General features: G+C 38.2%; 1 protein-coding gene across 1 annotated transcript; it reads right to left on the reverse strand.

The window, feature by feature from the left end:
- Nucleotides 1–17,506: 17,506 nt before the first annotated feature.
- On the reverse strand, nucleotides 17,507–23,398 carry LOC116254295 (probable alpha,alpha-trehalose-phosphate synthase [UDP-forming] 7). The gene is made up of 4 exons (XM_031629599.2): nucleotides 23,163–23,398; nucleotides 20,459–22,521; nucleotides 19,155–19,431; nucleotides 17,507–18,262 (listed from the first exon to the last, which is right to left on the reverse strand). Exons 2-4 carry the CDS (start codon nucleotides 22,414–22,416, stop codon nucleotides 17,987–17,989), a joined length of 2,511 nt encoding a protein of 836 aa, XP_031485459.1. The 5' UTR covers nucleotides 22,417–22,521; nucleotides 23,163–23,398; the 3' UTR covers nucleotides 17,507–17,986.
- Between the last annotated feature and the right edge of the window lie 307 nt (nucleotides 23,399–23,705).

A 23,705-nucleotide genomic window follows, 5' to 3' on the forward strand; every position in this document is an offset into this window, starting at 1 on the left:
AAACTCTATTCGATGTTCTATTCCACATAGTGGACATAGATTCATCCTTTAACATGAATTTGGGCCAACCATGGATTCATTCGGCCAACACAGTCTCATCTACCCTGCACCAATGCATGAAGATACACTAATACAAAAGTTCTACAAGATGTCTTTGTGCAAGCCAAAGAAGCAAATGTGAGTGTCAAAGGTAACAAACCTGCTCATTCTAAACCAACTTCAGAGATTGCCATCTATTCAAAGAAAATTTCTAAAATGAAAAATAATTCAAGCTCATTCTACAATAAGGGTATCAACCATTCATCAGCCCTTAAAAGAACTCAAGTGGCATCCTAGAATCTATCACAATCCCAGTACAGAGAGGCACTCTTTGGTGTCACATCAATGAAGAAGTGGTGGAAGGAGGAAATCAAAAAATAGTGCCATGTATCAAAGGGACCACGATTGGGGGGGGGGGGGGCGCGTTCACTGACAATTGAAAATTAGTCATACTATTTTACTTGTTTTTCCCTTTTCCAAGAAAATCATCATACTTTGTTGATGACCAAGCATTGCATTTTGTAATCTTATTGATATGCAATGATATATGATCTCAATCAATGTGATTTTGCTTTGCACTCTATCTCACAAGTTCATTCTTTTACTTAGGATAGCATCCAGAGGAAAAGAATCAATATTACTAGCAGAAATGAGTTAGGAACTCTCAATGATAGAATATCCAAAGCTCACCCAAATGGAAAAACAAGATCAGCCATCGCCTTTAGTTAATGATCTGACAAAAAAAAAATTAACATAGGCATTACAAATAATCCAAAAATACTACAAATTGGGACTAATATCTCTCCAAAGGAAAACATTGAGTTAATCAAATTCCTTAGAAAGCATCAAAAGGTTTTTGCATGGACCTATGAAGACAAGCCAGGCCTCAACACCAAATTAGTCGAACATAGGTTACCCTTAAAATCGAAATGTGAATCAATTAAGCAAAAACTAAGAAAATTGGATCCTCGACTTGAAGGACAAGTTAAAGAAGGACACTAAGACCTATTGAAAGACAGATTTATCCGAGCAATCGACTAACTTAAATGATTAGCAAACATCATGGTAATTCCCATGAAAAATGGCAGAATTCATCTCTGCATTGATTTCAGAGATTTGAACAAAGCCACTCTTAAAGATGATTACTCATTATCCAACATCAACCTGCTATAACAAGACATGTATCAGAGCTGTGAAAAGCAGCTGATGAAAACAGAATGCGCCTTCCACCAGAAATCACCACTCACGGTGAGAATCTCTACCAGCGTGTTCAAGTCCGACAACCCTTATCATCGGGCAGGAGTCCAGGATAACCCAAGGCTTCTTCATATCATTCCAAAAGGCGGTTCTGCATTTTTCTAGAGCCAAAGGAAATAAATGATCACTCCTTGTTGCCAAAACAGAGGAAAAAGAGAGGCAGAACAGATGAAGTTTTGCTTGCCTATTCGCGGTATCATTTAGTGCTGGCGTTGCCAAAATCGGTCACTCCAGCTATCGAGCAAGAATCCAAATGTTTCCTGGACGTGTGCAGATGCTTCCAGTGCATTTGCAGATTTTTTGGGGCTTGGAGAAGGAAGCACTTGAGTTTTGAAGCATCGCTAGTTGAGAAGCAGGAGGAACAGGTGCTGTTTTCCTCCCTTTCTATTTATTGACTGGTGTTGCCTCCTCAGGTGATCGTTCACTGCGAGTTTATAGCAGAAAGTACCTTCATTCATTGCGGATTCAACAGCTCCAAACTTGACCAGATTCGTGATTCATTATGGCATCAAACGGAGGTGTAACTCAGATGTCATTGCAAGGTACTACTTTACCTTTACTGTATGCACCAACCACTTTACAGCAATATTTGAACATCAAGTTGACTGTGGATATTTTTTTACTGTGGGAATCGCAATTTCTACCTCTACTATATTCATATGATTTTCTTGGGTTCATCGATGGTTCTAAACCATGTCCGAACCAATATATCACTAGTAGTGATGGGAAATCTCAATCTATTAACCTTGAATATGTGACTTGGATGAGGCAAAATCAACATCTCTTAAGTTGTATTATCTCCTCATTGTCTGAAACTATTATTGCACAAGTAGTTGGGCTCAAGATGTCATATGAGGTATGGAATGCTCTTAAAAGGTCCTATGCTGCTCATTCTTGCTCAAGAATCATGCAACTCAAGGAACAACTACAAGGACATTGGAAAGGAAATTTAACTATGGATGATTATTTTTATAAAGCCAAGATGTTGGCTCACCAACTTGCTATTGCATCAAAACCAGTAGAAGAGGAATACTTAATTATGCACATTCTGAGAGTACTTCCTCAAGAATACTCAGCTTTCAAAACTTCTTTGACCACTCGAGTAGATCTGATATCTCTCAGTGACTTGCACGACCTACTACTCACTCAAAAGGCACAACTTAAAGATCATGATTTTGAGCATGAAACGTTTACTCCTGCTGCCCATTATTCCCAACCATATTCAACGACTAGGGAAAATTTCAACAGAAGACAACCCTCAATGATTCAAAGAGGCCGTAGTGGAGGCCATGGCAGATCTGATGCAAGACATGGCAGGTCTGATTTTGGTGGAAAAAATCATATTATTTGCCAATTTTGTGATAAAATGGGTCATAGTGCCAAGACTTGCTTTAAAATAGCATAGAAAGATCACAACGGAGCAGCTATTACCAACATGAACTTGTCACCATCCTCAAATGCTCAGGTATATCAATCAGCTCCACATATGCTAGATGATGCAAATTGGATCCCTAACACACGAGCAACCCATCACATCACCAATTCTTTTGGGTTGATGACTATTCATGAACTTTATGAAGGCAATGACACCATCAAGGTTGGAGATGGAACAGGTGTGTACATTAAAAACATTGGGTCAGCTTTCTTTCGTCTTCCTAAATCTACTGTTGCTTTGCGTGATATTCTTCTTGCTCCTAAAATGGTTTATAATCTGTTATCTATAAATAAATGCTGCAAGGATAATCAAGTTGTGTTCGAATTTTCTGCTGATCATTGTGTGGTGAAGGACCAACGTACAGGGGTGGTGATACTTCAAGGAAAGAGTGGCAACGACTTTTATCACCTTCAACTCCCACAACCAAAAATCAATCACCGTCAAATTGAGAAGGTGGCATTATATGGAGAACAGAAGACAGTTAGTAGATGGCATGCTAAACTAGGACATCATACCTTGAATATTGTTAGTTTTATTTTGAGACAATTTCAACTTCCTTTTGATTATGATGTCAAAAACAATGATTTTTGTGATGTTTGCCAATCTGGGAAACCACATGCTCTTCCTTTTGCTCAATCTGATCATAAGGCTACTAAACCTTTAGAAGTTGTTCACTCGGATGTCTGGGGTCCAGTGCCCATGATTAGCAAAGATAGATATCGATACTATGTTTCCTTTATATATGAATACTCTAAGTATACATGGATTTACTTGCTAGCATATAAGTCTGATGTTGAAAATGCATTCAAAGCGTTCAAGGTGAAAGTTGAAAATATATATGATACAAAAATTAAATTTTTCCAATCTGACGGTGGTGGTGAGTATGCAGCTTTTAACAAATTCTTTCAAGATCATGGTATAGAAAAAAAAATTTCATATCTGCATACACATGAACAGAATGACACTGCTGAAAGGAAACATCGCACCATTGTAGAAACAAGTCTCTCTCTTCTTAAACATGGAGGTGTTCCAGCAGAATTTTTGAAAATATACATTCAGCACAGCAGCATACTTATTGAACCGTGTTCCTACAACTAGACTCAAAGGCAAGTCTCCCTTTGAAACTTTGCACAAACGAACACCAAATTATACCTTTCTGCGAGTGTTTGGCTGCGCTGCCTACCCAAACCTACAATCTTATCGCGACCACATGCTTCAGCCCAAATCTTTCAAACACATCTTTCTTGGGTATTCTAATGTCCACAAGGGATACTTATGTTACAACCTACAAAGTTCCAAAATCATTGTCAGCCGACATGTTGAGTTCAATGAGTCAAATTTTCCATTCCTTGATTAGCAAAAACCACTTGATGTTACCCATCTTACCACCACACCAATACCTATTCTTTTACATATGATACCTCCCTTACCCAATACTCCCTCTGGTCAGCCACCATCCAATCTAACCAGTTCTACACATGAACCAAATGACACCCAATCCACAACACTTATGCCCTCTGAACCTCCAACTACAGATCCTCAAATGCCATCTCTTTGAACCCATAGGATGATCACTCGCTCACAAGATGGTACGAGAAAACCCAAACTCTCATTTCCAATGGCCTACCCTCTTCCCACTGCTCTTGTCACTCAATAATGCTCCAACCAAGAACCAAGAAGTTATGTCCAAGCACTCAAGTCAGCCCATTGGCAAGATGCTATTGCCAAGGAGATGCAAGCCCTTCATCAAAATGGAATGTGGACTCTTGTTCCACCACCGGACATTTACCATTATAGGGTGTAAAACGTAAAGCTGATGAAACTTTGGAATGTTACAAGGCTCGATTTGTCACCAAATGCTATGATCAAATTGAAGGCATCGACTACTATGAAACATTCAGCCCTGTTGTAAAACTAGCTACCGTGCGCACTGTTTTATCTCTCGCTACTTCTCTCAGCTGGCTTATAAAACAGCTTGATGTTAATAATGTGTTCCTTCATGGAGATCTGATTGAAGATGTATATATGGCTCAGCCTCCAGGATTTCAGGATCGACATCACCTAGGTTATGTGTGCAAACTTCATAAAGCAATCTATGGACTTAAACAAGCTCCAAGAGCCTGGTACCACCATCTAAGTCAGGCATTATCTCATATGGGCTTTAAAATGTCTCAGGCCTACACTTCATTGTTCACCTTGATTATAGATCAAGTTAGGATATTTATCATGGTTTATGTCTATGATATTCTAATCATAGGTAACTCTATTGTACAGGTTACTGAATTAATTCATCACCTCAGTACAACCTTCTCTCTCAAAGATCTCAGCTAGTTACATTATTTCTTGGGTATTCAGGCTATTCCAACAACAGAAGGGTTGTTCTTGTCACAACAAAATATATCATTGACATTTTGACTTGGACACATGTGACTGGTGCCAATCCTATCATACCTCTACCAGCAAATTCCTCACTAACAAAGGTTGGAACACCCTTCTTAGATGCCACACTATATCGCCAGACAGTTGGGGCTCTTCAGTACCTCACCATTACTAGGCCTGATCTATCCTATGCAGTCAATAAGGTTTGTCAGTTCGTGCACGCTCCTACAACTGACCACAGGAATGCAGTGAAATGGATATTACGCTATGCCAAAGCCACCATTCATCATGGCCTTCTCCTCAAACACAACTCATCAGCTCACCTGCATGCTTACTCTGATGCAGACTGTGCTGGCTGTCCAGAAGATCGCAAGTCCACTGGGGCCTATGCTATCTTCCTTGGCTGGAATTTGATCTCTTGGAGTTCAAAGAAACAACCCAGTGTAGCTCGATCCTCCACTGAAGCTGAGTACCGGCAGTCACCAATGCCGCTGTGGTGGTCCTTTGGCTTAAATATTTGTTACATGATATGGGTGTCTCTCTTTCTGAACCACCAATCCTTTGGTGCAACAACATTAGTACCACCTATATGATGGTGAATCCGGTTCTTCATCAGAAAAGTAAACATATTGAACTGGATGTACACTTTGTCTAAGATCTTGTCGCTGGAAGGCAACTTTCTGTGGGACACATTCCCACCGCTCATCAATTGGCGGATCCTCTCACCGAAGCACTATCCACAGAAGCACTTCGAGGATGTTTCAAACTCAATGTTCGTTCCGGACCATTGAGTTTGAGGGGGGATCTTAGTGTAGCAGATCCAACGAGATCCCAATCCAGCACAGATTCTGGAAACGCAGCACAAAGGCAAGAAAAACGAGTTGAAGACAAAGACAACAAAATTGAGGAAAAAGGAAATCAGCATCAACTGATAATATCCCATGATTACAGCAATAAGGAAGAAGAAATTGGCAAGCCAACAAAGGGAATTAAATCCCAATGCATGAATAAGCCAAACTGTAAACAAAAGGAAAGACATCTTTCCAAGATTAACTTGATGTAATTCTTCCTCTATAAATAATGAAACCTCACCTAGAGTAAGGGGTGAGAGAGCATCATTGTGGACGTAGGAGAATAATTCTCCGAACCCCGTTAAGCTTTGTGTTTCTCATTCTCTCTTCCTTGTTTTTTTTAATGTTCTCTTTTATGGACAAATACTCTAGGTACAGCCCCATGGGGGACTTCTTGTTACATTGTGATGCCTTTTAGAATGAAAACTGCCAGGGCAACTTATCAATGGGTCATGACCACCACATTCCATTATCAAATGCATAACATTATGGATGTTTATATTAATGATCTACTAATCAAATCAAAGACAAGAAAAAATCACATTAATATCATTTCCTTAGTATTTGAAAGACTTCTACAATACAAACTCAAGCTAAACCCGCAAAAACGCATGTTCAGAGCAGAATTTGAAAAATTACTAGGATTCATGGTTAGCAAAAAAGGAAATTGAAATGGACCCACCTAATGCAAAGGCATTGAAATGCCTCTACCAACCAATTTACAAAAGCTGCATAGGTTGCAAGGCCGAATTTTAATCAATTAGGAAATTTATCCCTAATTTGGCTATAAGATACGAACCATTCAATTGAATCCTAAAAAAGGAGGGTTAACTTTGAACGGTGACCTGAATGCCAGGAATCATTTGAAAAGATCAAGAAATATCTCCTTGATCATCCAATATTGAAGCTCATAGTTTTAAAAAAACCACTATTACTACATATCGCAGTAAAATACTCAGCATGTAGTGGTTCTTGACACAATACGTAGATGGATGTAAAATAGAACATGCAATTTATTACGTCAGTAAAACATTCACGCAATAGAAAAGAAATCTCATATAGAAAAACCTACTTGGCATTTGTCTAGATTGTCAAAAATAAAGACACTACCTATCATCTTGTAAAGTAAAAAGTTTATCGAAATTCAATCTACTCAAGTATATCCTTGAAGAACCATTCTTGAATGGGAGGATAGCGAAGTAGCTAGTCCTGTTGATGCAGTATGATTTATAGTACCTATCACAAAAATCAATTAAGGGATAGGCCATTGTAGATCAACTGGCGGAGTTCCCCCTATCGAAAGAAATGAAAACAAATGTTGACTTCCTAGATGAACAAATTGTGATGAAAGAATAAGATTTTCTATGGAAGATTCCATATGGAACATGTATTCTGATGGTCTAGAAACATTGTGGGAGCCGACATCAGAATACTTGTCACTCCAAAAAAACGAGATGCTTCCATATTGTCTCAAATTAAACTTTTCCTATATGCACAACATGGCCAAATACGAAGCCTTGATCGAAGGGCTAAAAATGCTCCTCAAGTTCAATGAACGAAGGGTTCATATCTCTGGAGATTCACTCCGAGTTGTCAGTTAAGTCAATGATGATTGGTCAGTTAAGAATAAAAAACTAATTGCTTATAAAAAAAATTAGCAATTTTTCTTACAGTGCAATTCAAGGAATGTCAATTATCACATATCAAATGAGAACTAAACCCAATTGCCGATGGTTTTGCCAGCTTAGGCTCCACCATCACCTTTAAGCCTGAAGAATCATTTACATCTTTTGAGGTTGCAAGTTAGAACAACATGGATACGTCATAGCAGTCTTTGTGCACCAAACAGAAAGTAGTGAAGTACCTTGGTATGAAAACATCGAAGACTACATTCAAAACAGGATGTTTCCACTAGAAATGTCTCAGAAAGAACAAGAGACATTAAAATGATTTACAAGATGTTTTGTCATTACAGAAATTTTCTACAAAAGATGATTTAATGCAAAATATGCTCGATGTGTCGACAAATAAGAGATTTTAAAAATCATCTAAGAAGCACACGAAGGAATTGTGGAAGCCATGTAGGTTATCACAGCCTAGTTAAAGGGATAATTAGGGTAGGATACTACTAGCCCAGCATGCAAGAAGATCGTCATCAATTTGTAAAAAAGTGCATCAAATGTCAAGTTCATGCACCATCAATACATGCTTCGATAGCTTGCCTCCATTCAGTTGGCCACTGATTATTTCATCAAATGGATCAAAGCCATCACCCTAAAAACAGTTGCAGGGTGAAATGTGGTGTCCTTTATCCATAAAAACCTCCTTTGCAAATACAAAATTCCCCATTATGTTGTTTCAGACAATAGTACTCATTTCAGAATTGACAAAATGCATAGTATTTGCCTAAAATATCAAATACAACATTTTTATACTCCATATACCCCAAGGTAACAGAAAAGTGGAAGCAACCAACAATAATTTGATTTGTGTCTTAGAAATGACAATTGAAACAGGCTGAATTTGAGCATACTGAACCATGATTTGAACATCCACCACTATTATATTAGCCGAAGTAGTGTAGGGGATATTGTATTCCCATTACATATTCAAAAACCAGCAATGAAATTTGCTGCCCTAATCGAGCTTCCTATGAGCAAATACAAATAAAAGAGATCAACATGACTCAATCTTCTTGATGAAAAAGACTACAAAAAAGATGAACATGCTCAAGCATATTGCAAAAGGGTAGCTAGGCACTATGTAAAATCTATCATCAAAAGAAAGTTTCAAGTGAACAACCTCGTCCCCCAATCTGACTCCTCTTAGGGGCAGCCTCAAAGGCAAGTGGGCTCTCAATTGAGGACCTTACGTCATTATGAGGCACTTCCCCGTAATTTATATCGGCTAATCAATGCATTGCACCTCAAGAAATTTTATGATTGAGTGTAACCATAATTTAAAAATATCAACATTTGAATAACAAGTTCTCTCCAAATGAATTTCCTAAATAAAATTCAAACAATCTTCTCCAAAACAATTAATACAAACAATTTTCAAATTCCAAGAATGAATTCACAATCTGATTGTGAATGAGCTAACACAAGGAGCATTGGTTTGCAATGTACAAGAAAATTGCAATGAAATTGAGAGACCAATGTTTAGGAATTGATATTGATCTTGACAAACAAAACAAATTTTGTGAAGATCTAGCATGAGACATCACAAATGAAAAGAGACATTAGCAAGACAATGAAAAATCAAACAAAAAGAGTTGAGCAATGAGCATGGGGTAGGTGTAGATGTCCTCTAGTTTAATGCTTTGCAATAACCTGGTGTGCATGTGACTTATGGTTATACCGTGAAGCCAAAAGCAATCAATGAACATTTTGCTCATGTCTAGCCTCCTAAAGTCTTCTAAACTTGAGCAAGTAAGTCTAAGGGATGTTCTACACTTAGTACCCTAATGCCAACTAATCTAGGAAAGTCACTCAAATGAGCTCACTCTTTTCCCTTCCAACATTTTCAGAATGAATCAACTCAATGAAGATAAGTAGCTTCTCGAGATAAAGAAAAATCGAGGCGCAAATCTTGTCCTCTACTTGAAAGTCCACATGCTTTCCTGCAAGCTCGTGTGTCATAGGGGATATGAGTAAATTTAGTGGCAAATAGTGGTTGTTGTAGGCACAAATGAAATATCCTAGAGGATTAGGAGTAGTTAATGTTCTCACCATCTGACAAAGGAGGGACAATGATTTTCTGCTCACTGAGCTTACTTGAGCTACAGTCCCAAGTTAGAGCTTTTAATATGGCATACATAAATAATGGTCTAGAGCTGTAGTCACTGAAATCACTGAATTCAGTTAAAGGACTATTAATGTCAATATCAGAACTGATTGTAGAGTTATATAAAATGTCCACTCCATGGATCAAATAGGATGAGAAGCAAGAAGAGAAGAGAGAAGTAGGGGTAACCAAAAGCATGGGAACAAGGAAAAGATTAAGAAATGGGTTGGAAAAACTAGGTAAGCATTGGGAAAGCTAAGGAAAACCAGGTAAGCAATGGAAAGATAAAGTATGATTGCAAAAACTAGGTAAATATTAGGAAAACAATATATGATTGAGAAATCCATGTAAGTATTGAGAAAATGACATATGATTGAAAAATTCATGTATGTATTGTGAAAACAATATACAATTGAGAAGATCTCTTAAGTTTTGGAAAACAAGGTACATGGGTTTATATGAGGTTCAAAATTGTTGTGGTGATATCAAGATACCCAACTTTTGTTAAATGGGTTTAAAAAATGTGTATACATCCAACAAAATATGTAGGCACTTGTTTGAAACATCTCCCTTCATGCACTCAAGTAACACTTAACTGCACTCATTAAATGGATGGATTAACTACACATCAAGAGAATACTCTACATATAGGAAATGGTTACAATGCACTATGTAAAAGTAAGAATACTATGTATGTCATGCTAGGAGTTACATGCTATTATAGAAAGTTTGTGCATTTGTTCCTTAAAAGAAATTATATGCAGTAAGGTGCTTGTACAAGCTGACAATAAATGTATAAAATGTGTATATTAGTATTTACTGGTAACTCTGTGTGACTGATTGAGTAATAAGTTCTTAATTATTCCTCATGCAGTGATGGAGTTGATTCAGTTATCCTCCTCTATCTCATATGTTTCTCCATTTTTTCCTTTGACAACTTCTTTAGTATGTTTTTCATCTCTTATGTGCAGATCAAGGACACACAACTTGCTCATAATACCTAGTTCTATGGAAGAATCTATCAACATCAACAACACTGACCTCCAAGTCCTTGAACAAGCTATTGGTCTTTGGAAAGACTTCTCATTTAGGTCAGAAGTTATTAATTGGTTAATGGTGCCAGTTTCACTTCTCATGTGCATTTCACTAGCATTCTACAACACCTTTCGCTGAAACTATACTAATGTTAGTACATTTATCCAACTCTTGATGCAATTTCAGTGGCAAACATTAAAGAGTTGCATAATTGTTGGTAGCGGGATGCAACGGGACATCTATCATGTTGCCCATCTTTGCAGCACTACAAATGCCAAGCAAGTGACTCTTATTGTTCTTGGTCCATCAGCATGTAATGTTCATGTATCTTATTGGTGTTCTCCTGTGATGACACCTTCAATGCATGCCTAAAAAGAACAACACTAAATTCATATTTTTGCATGAACATTGAATGGTTCTACCATCTATGTTGCATGTCAATATGCAGGCCCTGATCTTATATAAGAGGACATTGTTTCCATATACAATTACTTCAACTGGAGTGCTAATAGATTTAATAACAGGAAATCAAGACAAGCTCTAACCTAGGAAAGCAAGGATTTTATAAGCTGACTGTAGCTCTATGGTTCTAGTAGTCCTTATTATTCAGAAAGACTCTTTTGATGGTGTATTGGAAGGGACAAAAGGAGCTAGTGAGCACTTCAAGGGGAATAGGCTTGCTTCTTCCTAGTGATCCAGTGGTCCTCTTGCCTAGCGGAAGGAAACCCTTCATGCTATTGAAAGACATTGGAACTGTCTAACTGTGCTCACGTTGGGCCCCTGGCTTGAACAAAGACGACCTAGGAAGATCGACCGCCTAAATTTAGTTTTTATCCACTCGAACACAGTTGATGTGTATACATATGCAGCATGCATATCACCACCGTCATCTCCATCATTAGCAAAGCTATGGAGAATCCCTTACAATCTAACTATAACTCATTGCCTCTTAAGATTTTCTACAAATAGCTCATATTGCTCAAAAAATTGAAAATTGACAAACACGAGCACAGGTTCTTCTTTAGGATTGCATGTTTGCTCTCAACCCTCTGCACATTAATCATATATGCACAAAAATACTATCGGCCATATGTCAAAACTCACTCTTTTTTATCCTTGTATAGCCTCTATAACCAGTTGTTATCATGTAATTGATATCGATCAATCATTTTCTTTCATTGGCGATTGAAAAGACTTCATCCTGTGACTTAGTACTTTGACAAACAACCTTTGAATCCAGGCTTTTTTTTGCTGCATTTTGAAATGTGTCATAACCAAAGATGATCATGTGTATTTGGTCATACTTGCAGTATGGCTACTATAATGGCATTGTCTCCATCAGTCAATACTACTTGTCGGTAAACCTTGTTCAATGCCTCAATTGTGAGAACAATCAAACAATATTCTTGATCACCTAATCATACAAAAAGACATCATTGAATATGCACCTATGTGTATGATGTTCTCAAAAAGCCACTAAATGAGTGTTATTCTTCACTATGGTGTTGAAGGTCAGAACATTGTTGAAACACTAATAGTCTACCCATGATTGAGCATCTGCCCAAAAATGTTTGTCACATCTCCATCCTCATCCAATTGAATGGCACTATAAAATCTAGGTGCATGCTTGACTTTTCTATAAATAGCCTACTACGACATGTATTTCATTGTTTTCTACAATACATTATCTCTTTATTTGCAGATACTTCCTTAACTCAAAGGGTGTGGATGGTAGATTCTCACATCCGCCACTCAGTTTGTTCAATAGCTATATGTCGAGCATGCGACAATACTGGCATTAGATATTTTTTTCCAGTTGTATCATGGGCATCTATTACCTTTTGATGCGATTGCAACATGTGAACAATAGCAGGAGAAGCCATGAGTTGGTTGTGTTCGCCCTATGAATGTTCTAACAAAAAATTTATCACATAAAAGTCTTTATCATCATCCCAGCACTGCATCCATACTATTTATTTGCTTCCCTTCAATCATCCCCCTTTCCATCATACATAAATAATCTTCATAACATCGTCATTTGATCCTTATTATGACTACCCTTCCTGACACTATACCCATGGTATAGTGTATACTTGTTATACAAGTTGAATGCATCTTCCTTATTAAACTGCCTTCCTTCATGTGAAGCATCCATACCAACGACAAAAGGACCCTTTGTGCTTTGATAATTGATGCATGAATCTGTTGGAGTATTTTCCTCTACTCGATGTGCATCATTTTGTTGCTCCTATATTCAAGAATTGATGCATCCATAAGATTGTCACTTACTGCATTATAAAAGTTGTCTACAATTTACATTTGATTTACATAAAAAATGAACCCATACATCCACCATATCATCCTCAATATTTATAGTTGCATGTACAGTCAATGCTAGTGAAAAATTTTTACAACTAGTACAACATCTATAGATGTATCTACAATAAGTGCTGGTGATAATTTTAAATCTGATGCTGGCAGAGTAGCATTTGTTGCATGTTTAACATCTTCCATCTGTCAACTTCCTTTGCAATAAGTATACCACTGCATATAGTTTTGGTTTTGTTTCAGTTCATATGCCAATTCTAACTGTGTTTTAGACCGAAACCAGGTGCCCTAAACAATCTAACAAACCATATGATTTGCTTACAAATTGACAATGGGATCCATCACACCTACTGCATGCATGAACCAACCCTGTTATTGTTTCCATCAAACGGATATAAGAGGTCGCCATACTGGTATCATGTTATGCTTCTTGCACCATCTTTCTTATTGCTTTAATCAAACTGATTATATATATATATGTATATATAATCAGTTTGACATCTTATTGGCATCATGTTCAAAGTTCTCAATCATGATGGTCTCTCCACAACCGCGAGCAGTAGGCACATTGGTATCATGCCACACTACCTGCACTGAGTCTGCTATTGGTTTGTACATAAGTGGAATTTGGTTTGATGCCCTATCAGCATCATATGAGGTTATCTTCATTTGATATGTTATTGGCAGTTATTGCAGAGAAAACTGCCATGGTCACATTAACCAACCGATAATATAGTTTTCTCAACTAGCCAGCTTAGAGGCATTGACCATTCTTTTTAAAGATCGGCTACATTTAAGTTGTTTTTAGAGAAGAAAGAATATCAACAAAAGTGTAGTTTACTTTTCATCTTTGCTCGTTAATGTTGTTGTGTTTCATCTATCTTCAAGCTTGCTTATGACCAATATATATATAATATTGCATACTTGGTTCTTGACATGCCATTATGCATGACAAAGACATATGCTGGGTGGAGGTTTCCAAAGCATGTTCCCACCAAGGACAGAACAACACATTCCCCTTCTTATGGACGTTTTGATTGAGAAGGGAAGAGAATGTTTCTGTCTGAACAGGAGAATGTCATTCCCTTGCATATAATCACTACGATAGGGATTTTGATGGCCTGGAATTTTGATTCCAGAATTAAAATTATAGAAACAAAATTTCACCTCAAATGGAAATCGGAATGAAAATTTCAATTCTCGTTTCTCTTCATGTTTGATAGTATGGAATTTTGATTTGAAAATGTCATGCTTGATAAAACATGAATTAAAATTCTAAATTTGATAAATTAAAACCACCATGAGATGTGTCCTAAAGAGAGAAGAAAAAAAAAATTAAAATTCTGGAATCATAATTCCACCCCAATGGTAGAATTACAATTTTAGAATTTTGATTCAAGAATTCCACCCCAAAATCAAAATCATTTCTTGGCTAACCCAATTCCCATTTCATAAAAAATGAGAATTTTAATTCTAGAATTTCACAATTTCGGCTTCATCAAACACCCCTTGAATGAATGACACACAATATGAAATGATAAAATGGTGCTTCCAGAATTTAATGAGAAAGACATATCCATGTCAAAACTCAAACATTAAACTCAGCGATCGAGTCAAGCATTGGCAGCACACTTAGTTCCCCGGCCTTTGTTTTTGCTTTTATTTTGTATATCCAATCCCCATGTATTTTCATTTTATTCTTTACCAATAAAAGGTTGGGGGCTTTTCCCCACATCCCAGCAGGTTTAGATTGGAAGAAAAGTCGCTTGATGCTCAAAATGATATGGCTCAATAATGAATCATGTTGAAACAAAACATGGCGGTTACTTTTGTTACTTAGAGATCTTCATTTGTATCCCAAATCTTCGAAAGACGACTAAGTTCTTCAAGCGCAGGAGGAAAAAATTAGGACGTAGAGTGAAAGTCATTCATCGGTAGGTCAGTGAAGGGCATGAAAGCTGCGTCAAAGGATTTGGCACAACTTAAAAGCATAGGAGATAGTGCCAAGACTTCATGCAGAATACCAAGGGCTTGAAAAACAGCTTTTAGCAAAATGCAACACTTCAAAAAACAAAGCTCGATGAAAATGACCCACGAATGCTTCAAAGGACTTACAAGAAGGGCCATGAGAAAAAAGGCAAAAGCAGCAGCCAGGCCATAGTTCCATCCAAGCAGTACCAGTGAATGAGAATGTTGATGAACTGTGACGAAAGAATGCCGCCAACCTTGTCTAGACCCTCCAACTGAATGGTTAAAAAGAAAAATACACGCACACACACATATTATATTATGTGTGTGTGTGTGTGTGTGTGTGTGTGTTTGTGTGTGTGCGTGTGTGTGTGTCTTAACCAAACTAGGCATTGCTAATTAAAATGGGAAGCTTTGCACTTACAATGTACATACTCATGGTTCAGAGCCAAAGTAGACAAGAACTTAAGAGTTAAGACAGCAACTAATTGCAAAAAAGGAACATTGACAAGCTTCTCATGCATGTACGATGGTTATGGGAGGGCGCTCCGTTCCTAATACATTAAAAACAATGTTGTTACAACGTTAAAATGACTACAAGCTAGTTTAGGGCTTGGGGCTACCTTAACATGGCACAGGCCAAAGAGTTAATTTATCACATAAATGAAAAATAAGAAAATTTATAATATTAAAAGCCATGAATACTGATCTACTGTTTTGCTTTTGTATAAGTTCTAAAAATCAAAGGTCTTAGTTTATGGGGTCATAAAATTGTTGTTGAGATTAAAAATTCTTGACATTACTTCACATTTGCTATATCTTTTAGGTGAAAAAAACTGAACTATTTTTTACAAACGCAATAGCATATAAATGTGGCCTAAATAGTTGATTTTGTCTGGATAATATATTAATACATATAAATCTGTGATTCTCTACACAGTTAAGAGTATATAAATTATTTCACTTCAGCCTCGATAGAACTGGTGCTCAAGGTTCGGTTTTAATTGCCCCGTGAGGCAGAAATTCAACGGGTGAGCTGGGACACGCATGTCTCCAATTGAACTCGTGGGAGACTATGCACTTGTACCAAAAAAGGAGGGTGAGGTTCCTACATGAAGATTTACCGCTTAGTACCGATGCAGCTTTGGATCCTTGGAGTAAAAGAAAGTGAGAAGACGAAAGGATTAATCCTCTTGCTCACTCAAAAGTTCAGTTTAAGTTAAGCGATCAGGCATGGGCTCAAAAAAATCGGCTCAAGTTGGTCCGATGGAGCCCGATTAATTTTTTTATTATTTTTATTTAATAATAATATACATTCTATTATTAAAAATATATTTTATAATCTAAAATTTTCATTTTATATTTAAAAAAAATATTTTAATTGGGTTGGGCCATTTCAGGAGTTGGGCCAACCCGGTCCCAACTCTTATCAGATCAAGCCGACCCGATATCGAGCCGGCCCAATGCCCAAGTCTAGTTTTAGTTGAGCAACCATCCATATGGCAGCTGAAGGAAGTGGCAGCCCTAAAGATAAGGTACTAATCATCGAGTAACCGTTGAGGAAAGTGAAACAATTCTGACATCTTGACCGAAATTTCCTTTGTTTAAAAAAAAAAAAAACACACACACACACATCACATCATTGACCAACTGAAGTAGGCACTTGACCTGGTGCTAGTTGACGAAAAATCATCTCTTAGTTTTAATGATGCAAACTTAGTCTTTTCTTAAAAATAGAGTGCGTCACATAATTAATATATCTTTAGATGTGTTTTTGGTATATCATATCGAGAAAACAATAGCCTCAAAATTTTTGTACATATTCTAGCGCCAAAGCTCACACTTTTTCAATTAAAGATTGCTTTGTTCTCTAGAGGGTTGCTGTGTTAATAAATGTGGAGAAAGACATTTCATGAACTTGGTAAATTCCAGTAATCACATAATTCCTTCTACGACAATGATCTTTCCTCCCATACCCATGTCTTGAATGAATCGCTTGGCAAACCTGTATCGTTTACTAAGTCTCGAATATTCATAGAAATCCTCAGCTAGTTTTTTAACCCCTTCCTTATGTCTTCAGTGGATGATTTGAAAACCTGATCTGCCTATTTTAAACCATGATGCGACGTATAAGTATAAATTCCTACTTGATTAAATTAGAAATCAAATCTTCAATATACCACAATAAACAACTAGGTGCACTTATCATAGGACTAGCAAAAGTTACCTACAATGCGTTGTGCAAACTTTGTTACAAAAGCAGAGGGATGCAATTTCACAGGTTCAATGGTGCCCAAGAGAACGCGTTCCACTCAACTTTTAAACCATGAAAAGTAAAAATACATTTACCAGGCAGGCAACATGCTGCAGATGCTGACATGCTTGCAGACGGCCATGGTAAATCCACAATTATTGGTGCTTATGAATATACTCGGGAGCATGGTAAAGAATCAATTGAAACGGCCTCAAATTAACTTATTCAAAAGGAAAAGAATTCCAAGAGTGCAGAATATCCACATCGACCAATTATTCACTTTTTTCTCTGAAATAAATGAAGGCACCTGCAAGGAGCCTTGTTGCTTACCCTAATCGCCAGATCCCGTCCCTAGCCCTTCTCCCCCCGCCGTTCCACCACAAAAAGGAAACAATAAAATAAATAAACAAAAGGCAGACTACCATCTTTCACAAATTTCTTTTTTTTTTTCTTGCATTTAAAAAAGGAGAAAATTTCCATGCTTTACAATTCCCTATGCTACGAACGACCTGGTTTAGTAAGGCCCTCACCCGTGCTCCTTTTCCTCTAAAATTTTCCATCCTCCTGAGGATACAGACCTCAGATTCATTGAGCTCTGCTCTCATCTGCCCTTTATTTTGACAACCATTTTGGGAGCCTCCTTAGCCGTTCAATCTACGGGCCAGCAAGAGCTTCAAGCATTTTAATCACCTCGATAGTGTCATCAACATAATATTTCGCCTTGCTTGGCTTCTGACCCACCGTACATGCAAACACCTCTCTGTTAAAGAAGGATCCAGAAGCAGAAGCACCAGGACTGCCACTGCTAATAACTTCAAACATATCCTCATCAGATCGATCATCACCAATGCACAACACAAAATCAGGTTGCCTATTTCCTTCTGCCATCACCGAGAGCAGTTTCTCTGCAACAAGGCCTTTACTGACGCCCTTATTTCAAACGAATAAGAAATTCAACAGATTAGCCAGTCTGTTAGTCTCCAGTGAAGTCTAACCAGACAGAGACATTTAACCAACAAAGTAAAACAGGTGCAAACATCGCATGAGCTATTTTCCATTCTAATTATTCTGCTTTACTAACTGGAAAAGTAAAGCCTAGTGATGAAGTGTCTGATTCTATGATCCCAGCCATTCTTCCTTTACCCACATGTGTGACGTGGGAGAATGTGCTTGCATGCAAAAAGATGAGATATAGGAAGTATATGCAATTTAGCAGGAAACACATCATTTATGATAGATGTTAGTCTTTGTGGTGTATAGAACATACAATTTTCAATTAGTTTCATTCACAAAAGATTCTGATTTGACTCACCGATTCACTGAATTATTTGGCTTTCCTATTCAGTTCGAAAACAAATTTTGGTAACATTGGTTCCTAGCAAATAAGATGATAAATTGGAGAACTACAGCTACAGTGGGGTGTGTGTGTGTGTGTACAACTGCATGTTAGAGAGAGATAATGTGCTAATCAGCCTCATATAGTTTCCTGTAAAACTAAAATTCATGATTCTTGCAGCTGCCATTGTTTGTCAGTTTTCCAATAATCAATGGTTTCATCTTCCATTCATTAAGGACAAAAACAACCCTAAATTGACAGGACACCAAAGCCACATAAAAAAAATATCTGAGAAACCCCCGATCTGAAAAAGAGTTTTGTATGTTCCATACGACAAGAACCAAACCCCACTTCTTTTCTAATGAGAAGAATAATTTGTCCACCCTTACGTTTCTTTATTATGTGGTCAGCCCATTCAAAAGAACGTAAAGAAGTCGACTATCACAGGCCAACAGCTCTTCAGTAAGACAATATATGCATAATTACCTGAGGTTTGACTTCTACTATGTGTTGTCCACGCTTGACAGCCACTGGCTCATTGGCTAACACGCTCTCCAGGTGGTCAAGTAGCTCCTTAGCTTGGCAAGATCCAAAATCAGGATCAGCATCCTGATGATGCCAAACAATTGCACTCTCTTTGGTCTCTATCCATGACCCATCCGTAGCCTCTGCATATAGCCTCATGACAGGCTCTGCCATCTGCATCCATGCAAAGTCACTGGACTGATCACAGGACGTTTCCCATTCTTTTTCTTTTGACCACCTGGGACAACCACATAACTATCAGCCAAAGAACAATAATTTAGAGAGGGAGAACTATCAGAAAAAGAAAAAATTGCATTCATAAAGACTAACTTCCTTCTGTCCAATTTGCTAAGCCGATAAAACTGAAGATGAAACACAGAAGAGTTGAATGCCAGCCACCAAGCTTTGGGTAAAGGATAAATTCACAATCAGTCCAATAGACCCTGATTCACGATAAGAGCATAGGCCAACAGACCATCAAGAATGAATATTTTTATTAACGTTCTTCTTAGGATGGAAGATAGGACCTGACTAAATCTTTTAATAATTATTAACTGAAGGACAAAATCAGATTAACTTTACTCTAGTTAATATAAGAGCATATTCTACACTTATGTGTTTAATCAAGAAAAACAACACATTCTATTCAACACTAAGACCAGACACCAAAGCATAACAAATGAAAGGAGACAAATGGTAAGTGTTCCAACAGAATAGGTGTCCACTTTGCCTGCACTGTGACCCTTTTCAAACTTAACCAGGTTAACGATCATGATTTTCCCTTTTTGATAGGGACATTTTGCTTAAGAAAGGCCAGAACAAAAGAAGAAATAAATAATGAAACTGCACCTGAACAATGATTATGCATGGGAGCCTTCATAGATATAAATTGCCATACAAGGGCAGTAAGTTCCAAAAACAAGCTTGAGTAGGACAAATAACTAACAAAAAGCCCGTGCTTTTTTGTCACAAATACAAAAGTAGCAAAAATAAACAAGGCCAATAGTATTTGTGAAGATCAATGAAGATCTAGAAATGAATAGCAATCAAAGTAATGATCATGAATATCCAGCAAATTTCGCACATTAGACCTTCCCTTGAAAAGATAAGCTTCCACATTCAAGAGTATGATCAGTAAATCACAGTGAAGATAAACGATAATACAGCAGCCATTGTGCACTGTAGATTAATATAGCATGCACGAGTAATTTCGAAAAAAGGAAAAACAAACGAAAAGAGGGAAAAGTAAAATGTTGAAACTGTACCTCAAGAAATAGCCATGCTCTGCAGCAATTCCAAGCTTCTCACAAGGAGAAAACCAACTACTTAGTGACTCCTTCCCTCTTCCACTCACAATGAACACCACATTCTTTGGGTCAGCAGATAGTTTGTTCAAGATGCGAATAACCTCCTCACTTGGGCGCTTATCAATGGAAGACTCGGGCGTCACGGTACCATCATAATCCAACAGTATAGCCCTGCCTTTCGACCTCCTATAAGCAGAAGCTATATGATCAATTGACAACTTCCTAAAACTAGGATCAAGTGATACAACTCTAAACTGCAAACCAAATCCAATCTCCCAACACCTCCTTCTCTGATGATCTTTACACGATCTCTCCAAATCTTGCATAAAGCTGCGAGCCCAGTAAGCAACATTATGTGTGCTTACATACCGATAATGTTTTTCATGGCGTAATTGCTTTTCCGCTTCTGGCATCGAAATGGCCATGTTAATAGCCTCAGCAACTGCTTCTGTATTCCATGGGTTCACTCTTACAGCTCCACTTAAAGAAGGAGAGCATCCAATAAATTCAGAGACAACAATCATGCTCTTTTTAGGGTTCTCCAGACTCCCCTCTCTTGACACAATGTACTCATAAGGAGTGAGATTGAGTCCATCTCTTACAGCTGTCACAACAACACATTCTGCAACTGTATAGTAAGCAATCCGTTCATACACAGGAACCGGCCTGTCAATTAGCAAAATAGGAGTGTATTCAGCAGAACCAAAATTTTCATTTATCCTTTTGCTGTCAGACAAAATTTGAGCTTGTAGCTCTTCTATGTCTCTCCCTTTCCCTCTTGCAGGATTGACGATCTGAACCAGAACAATCTTGTTCCTCCATTTTGGGTATTGAATAAGGAGCTGCTCCAAAGCTAATATCTTGAGATTAATCCCCTTGAAGATGTCCATGTCATCTACACCAAGTACAACTGTTTTACCCTTAAACTGATCAAGGAGTTCATTCACCCTCCATTCTTTATCAGCAAGCCTGAGAACAGATTCAATCTGAACCATGTGGATTCCGACTGGTAATATTTTGATCCCAACCATTCTGCCATAGTATTCCAACCCAATGTATCCTCTCTTGGATTGGTAATCAAGGCCCAGCATCCTACTGCAACAGGAAAGAAAATGGCGGGCATAATCAAATGTATGGAACCCAATTAAGTCTGAGTTAAGAAGGGCTCTCAATATCTCTTCCCTGACAGGTAGAGTCCTGTATATCTCTGACGAAGGGAATGGACTATGAAGGAAAAATCCCATCTTCAATTTGTTGTACCTTCTCCTTAAGAAATTAGGCAAAACCATAAGATGATAATCATGTATCCAGACATAATCATCATCTGAATTTATCACCTCTACTACCTTGTCAGCAAAAATCTTATTGGCAGATACATAAGCCTGCCAGGAAGAACGATCAAAACGACCAGCACTGCTGGGAGAGAGCGGTAGCATATAATGGAAAAGTGGCCACAGATGTTGCTTGCAGAAGCCATGATAGAACTTGTTGTAGATGTCATCAGGTAGGAATGCAGGTACACATTTGAACTTCTCCAACAGGATCTGAGCAACCTCATCCTGCTCACTAGGATCAACTTCCACCTTCAAAGAACCAACATAAATAACATCCATGTCATCTGAAAGTCCATCTTTAAGCTGTAATAGAAGGGCGTCCTCATCCCAGCTGAAAGTCCAACCAGCATTATCTGGCCTCCTTCGTGCCCTCAACGGAAGCTGGTTAGCCACAACAATCACCCGTTCCTGGCTCACAGACGAGGTAACATCTGATGAAACACTATTTGCTGCATCATCATCAAACTCCGAGACTATTCCAGGAACGGACATAACCCTCGAAAGACGTTTCCCACCTCGCCCAGCTGTAGGGATAATGCCTGTAGCAAGATCCAAAAGATTTGTGTACGATCTCGAGGTCATCGTTGGTCCTGGTTCTAGCGCAGGCAACAGAGTGTCTTGGCTGAGAAACTACAGGAGGCGCTCAAGCAGGAAAAAAAAATAGAGGCAATGAATGTTCTACTCAACCTGCATGACCATAAGCCATTGTTTTAGCTTCCAATCGATTTACGTAACAAGAAGATGAACCGAAAAAAAAAAAGGAAACCCATGCAAAATCATAATCTAATAGTTGTTTTCATGGCAACCATCCGCCTATAGAATAATTCATTTCATCCATGCACTTTGCAAAGTTAAAAGGGAAGGTGCCCAAAATGGGATATTTCAGGACCATCTCTGAAACTTTAGAGAGAGGGAGACATAGGAGAAGAAGAAACAAATCAAAGTTACCAAAATCCACAAGCGATTGAATGCATGACTCACCGTGACGATCAGTGCATGGGTTCTTTCATGTAACAAACAGAAAAACAGGAAAGACAGCAAGGCCCATACCTATAGATATAAATACATCTTTCGAATAGAAGGCCCTAAATCATGATCGCCATGATATTCATGATTCAGGACACGATTTACATCAAACGCTATTGACTATGCATGCACAACCCGCACGAGCATGAATCACAAAAATCAAAAAATTTGGGTTGGGTTAGGAAGAGAGAGAGAATTCAGAACGGAAGGCAATAGGAAACAACAGCGCATAGACGAGGATGATGAAGACGAGCGAATTCTCCAAACCCCAGATACCGATAAAGAATAGTGTTACAACTTACTCTTTCTTACGCGGAGGGAAATTCCAGAATTCGGGAATTCGTTCGAAAATATGATCCAAGAAGGAAGCCCACGATGCGTTCGCCGAGCCAGAAATGACGAAAAAGAAATCCGCTTTTCTCTCTCATCCGCCCCTCTCTCCCCTTCTGCCTTCTGGCCTCTTGTGCGCAGTTGTGCTGCCTTCCGTCGCTTCCGTTTCCTCCGTTTGGCTTCGTTCCTCCCTCTCACTCTCTCTCCCTCATCCCAGTTACTTTTCATCGCCGGCTTTTTCATTCACAACCCACTACTTATGTGAAATTGACATATTACCTCCCCTTCCTCCCAACCACTTAGGCGTAGTCATTAAACTCGCGGAAGCGATACAGCACACGTGGTGCATACGTGGCGACCACATAACCTGCTTCTCGACACAGCGTTGGCTGGCGACCGTACAATCGGAGAGTTGGTTTTCGTAAAAATATATTTAGGCGGGGATTGATATTGAATTCCAGATCCAAATCTCTTTGTCACGGTTCCGTTTTAATATATATATATATATAATAAGT

The sequence above is a fragment of the Nymphaea colorata genome, chromosome 5 (genome assembly GCF_008831285.2).
Source record: "Nymphaea colorata isolate Beijing-Zhang1983 chromosome 5, ASM883128v2, whole genome shotgun sequence".
In the NCBI taxonomy this organism is placed as follows: Eukaryota; Viridiplantae; Streptophyta; class Magnoliopsida; order Nymphaeales; family Nymphaeaceae; genus Nymphaea; species Nymphaea colorata.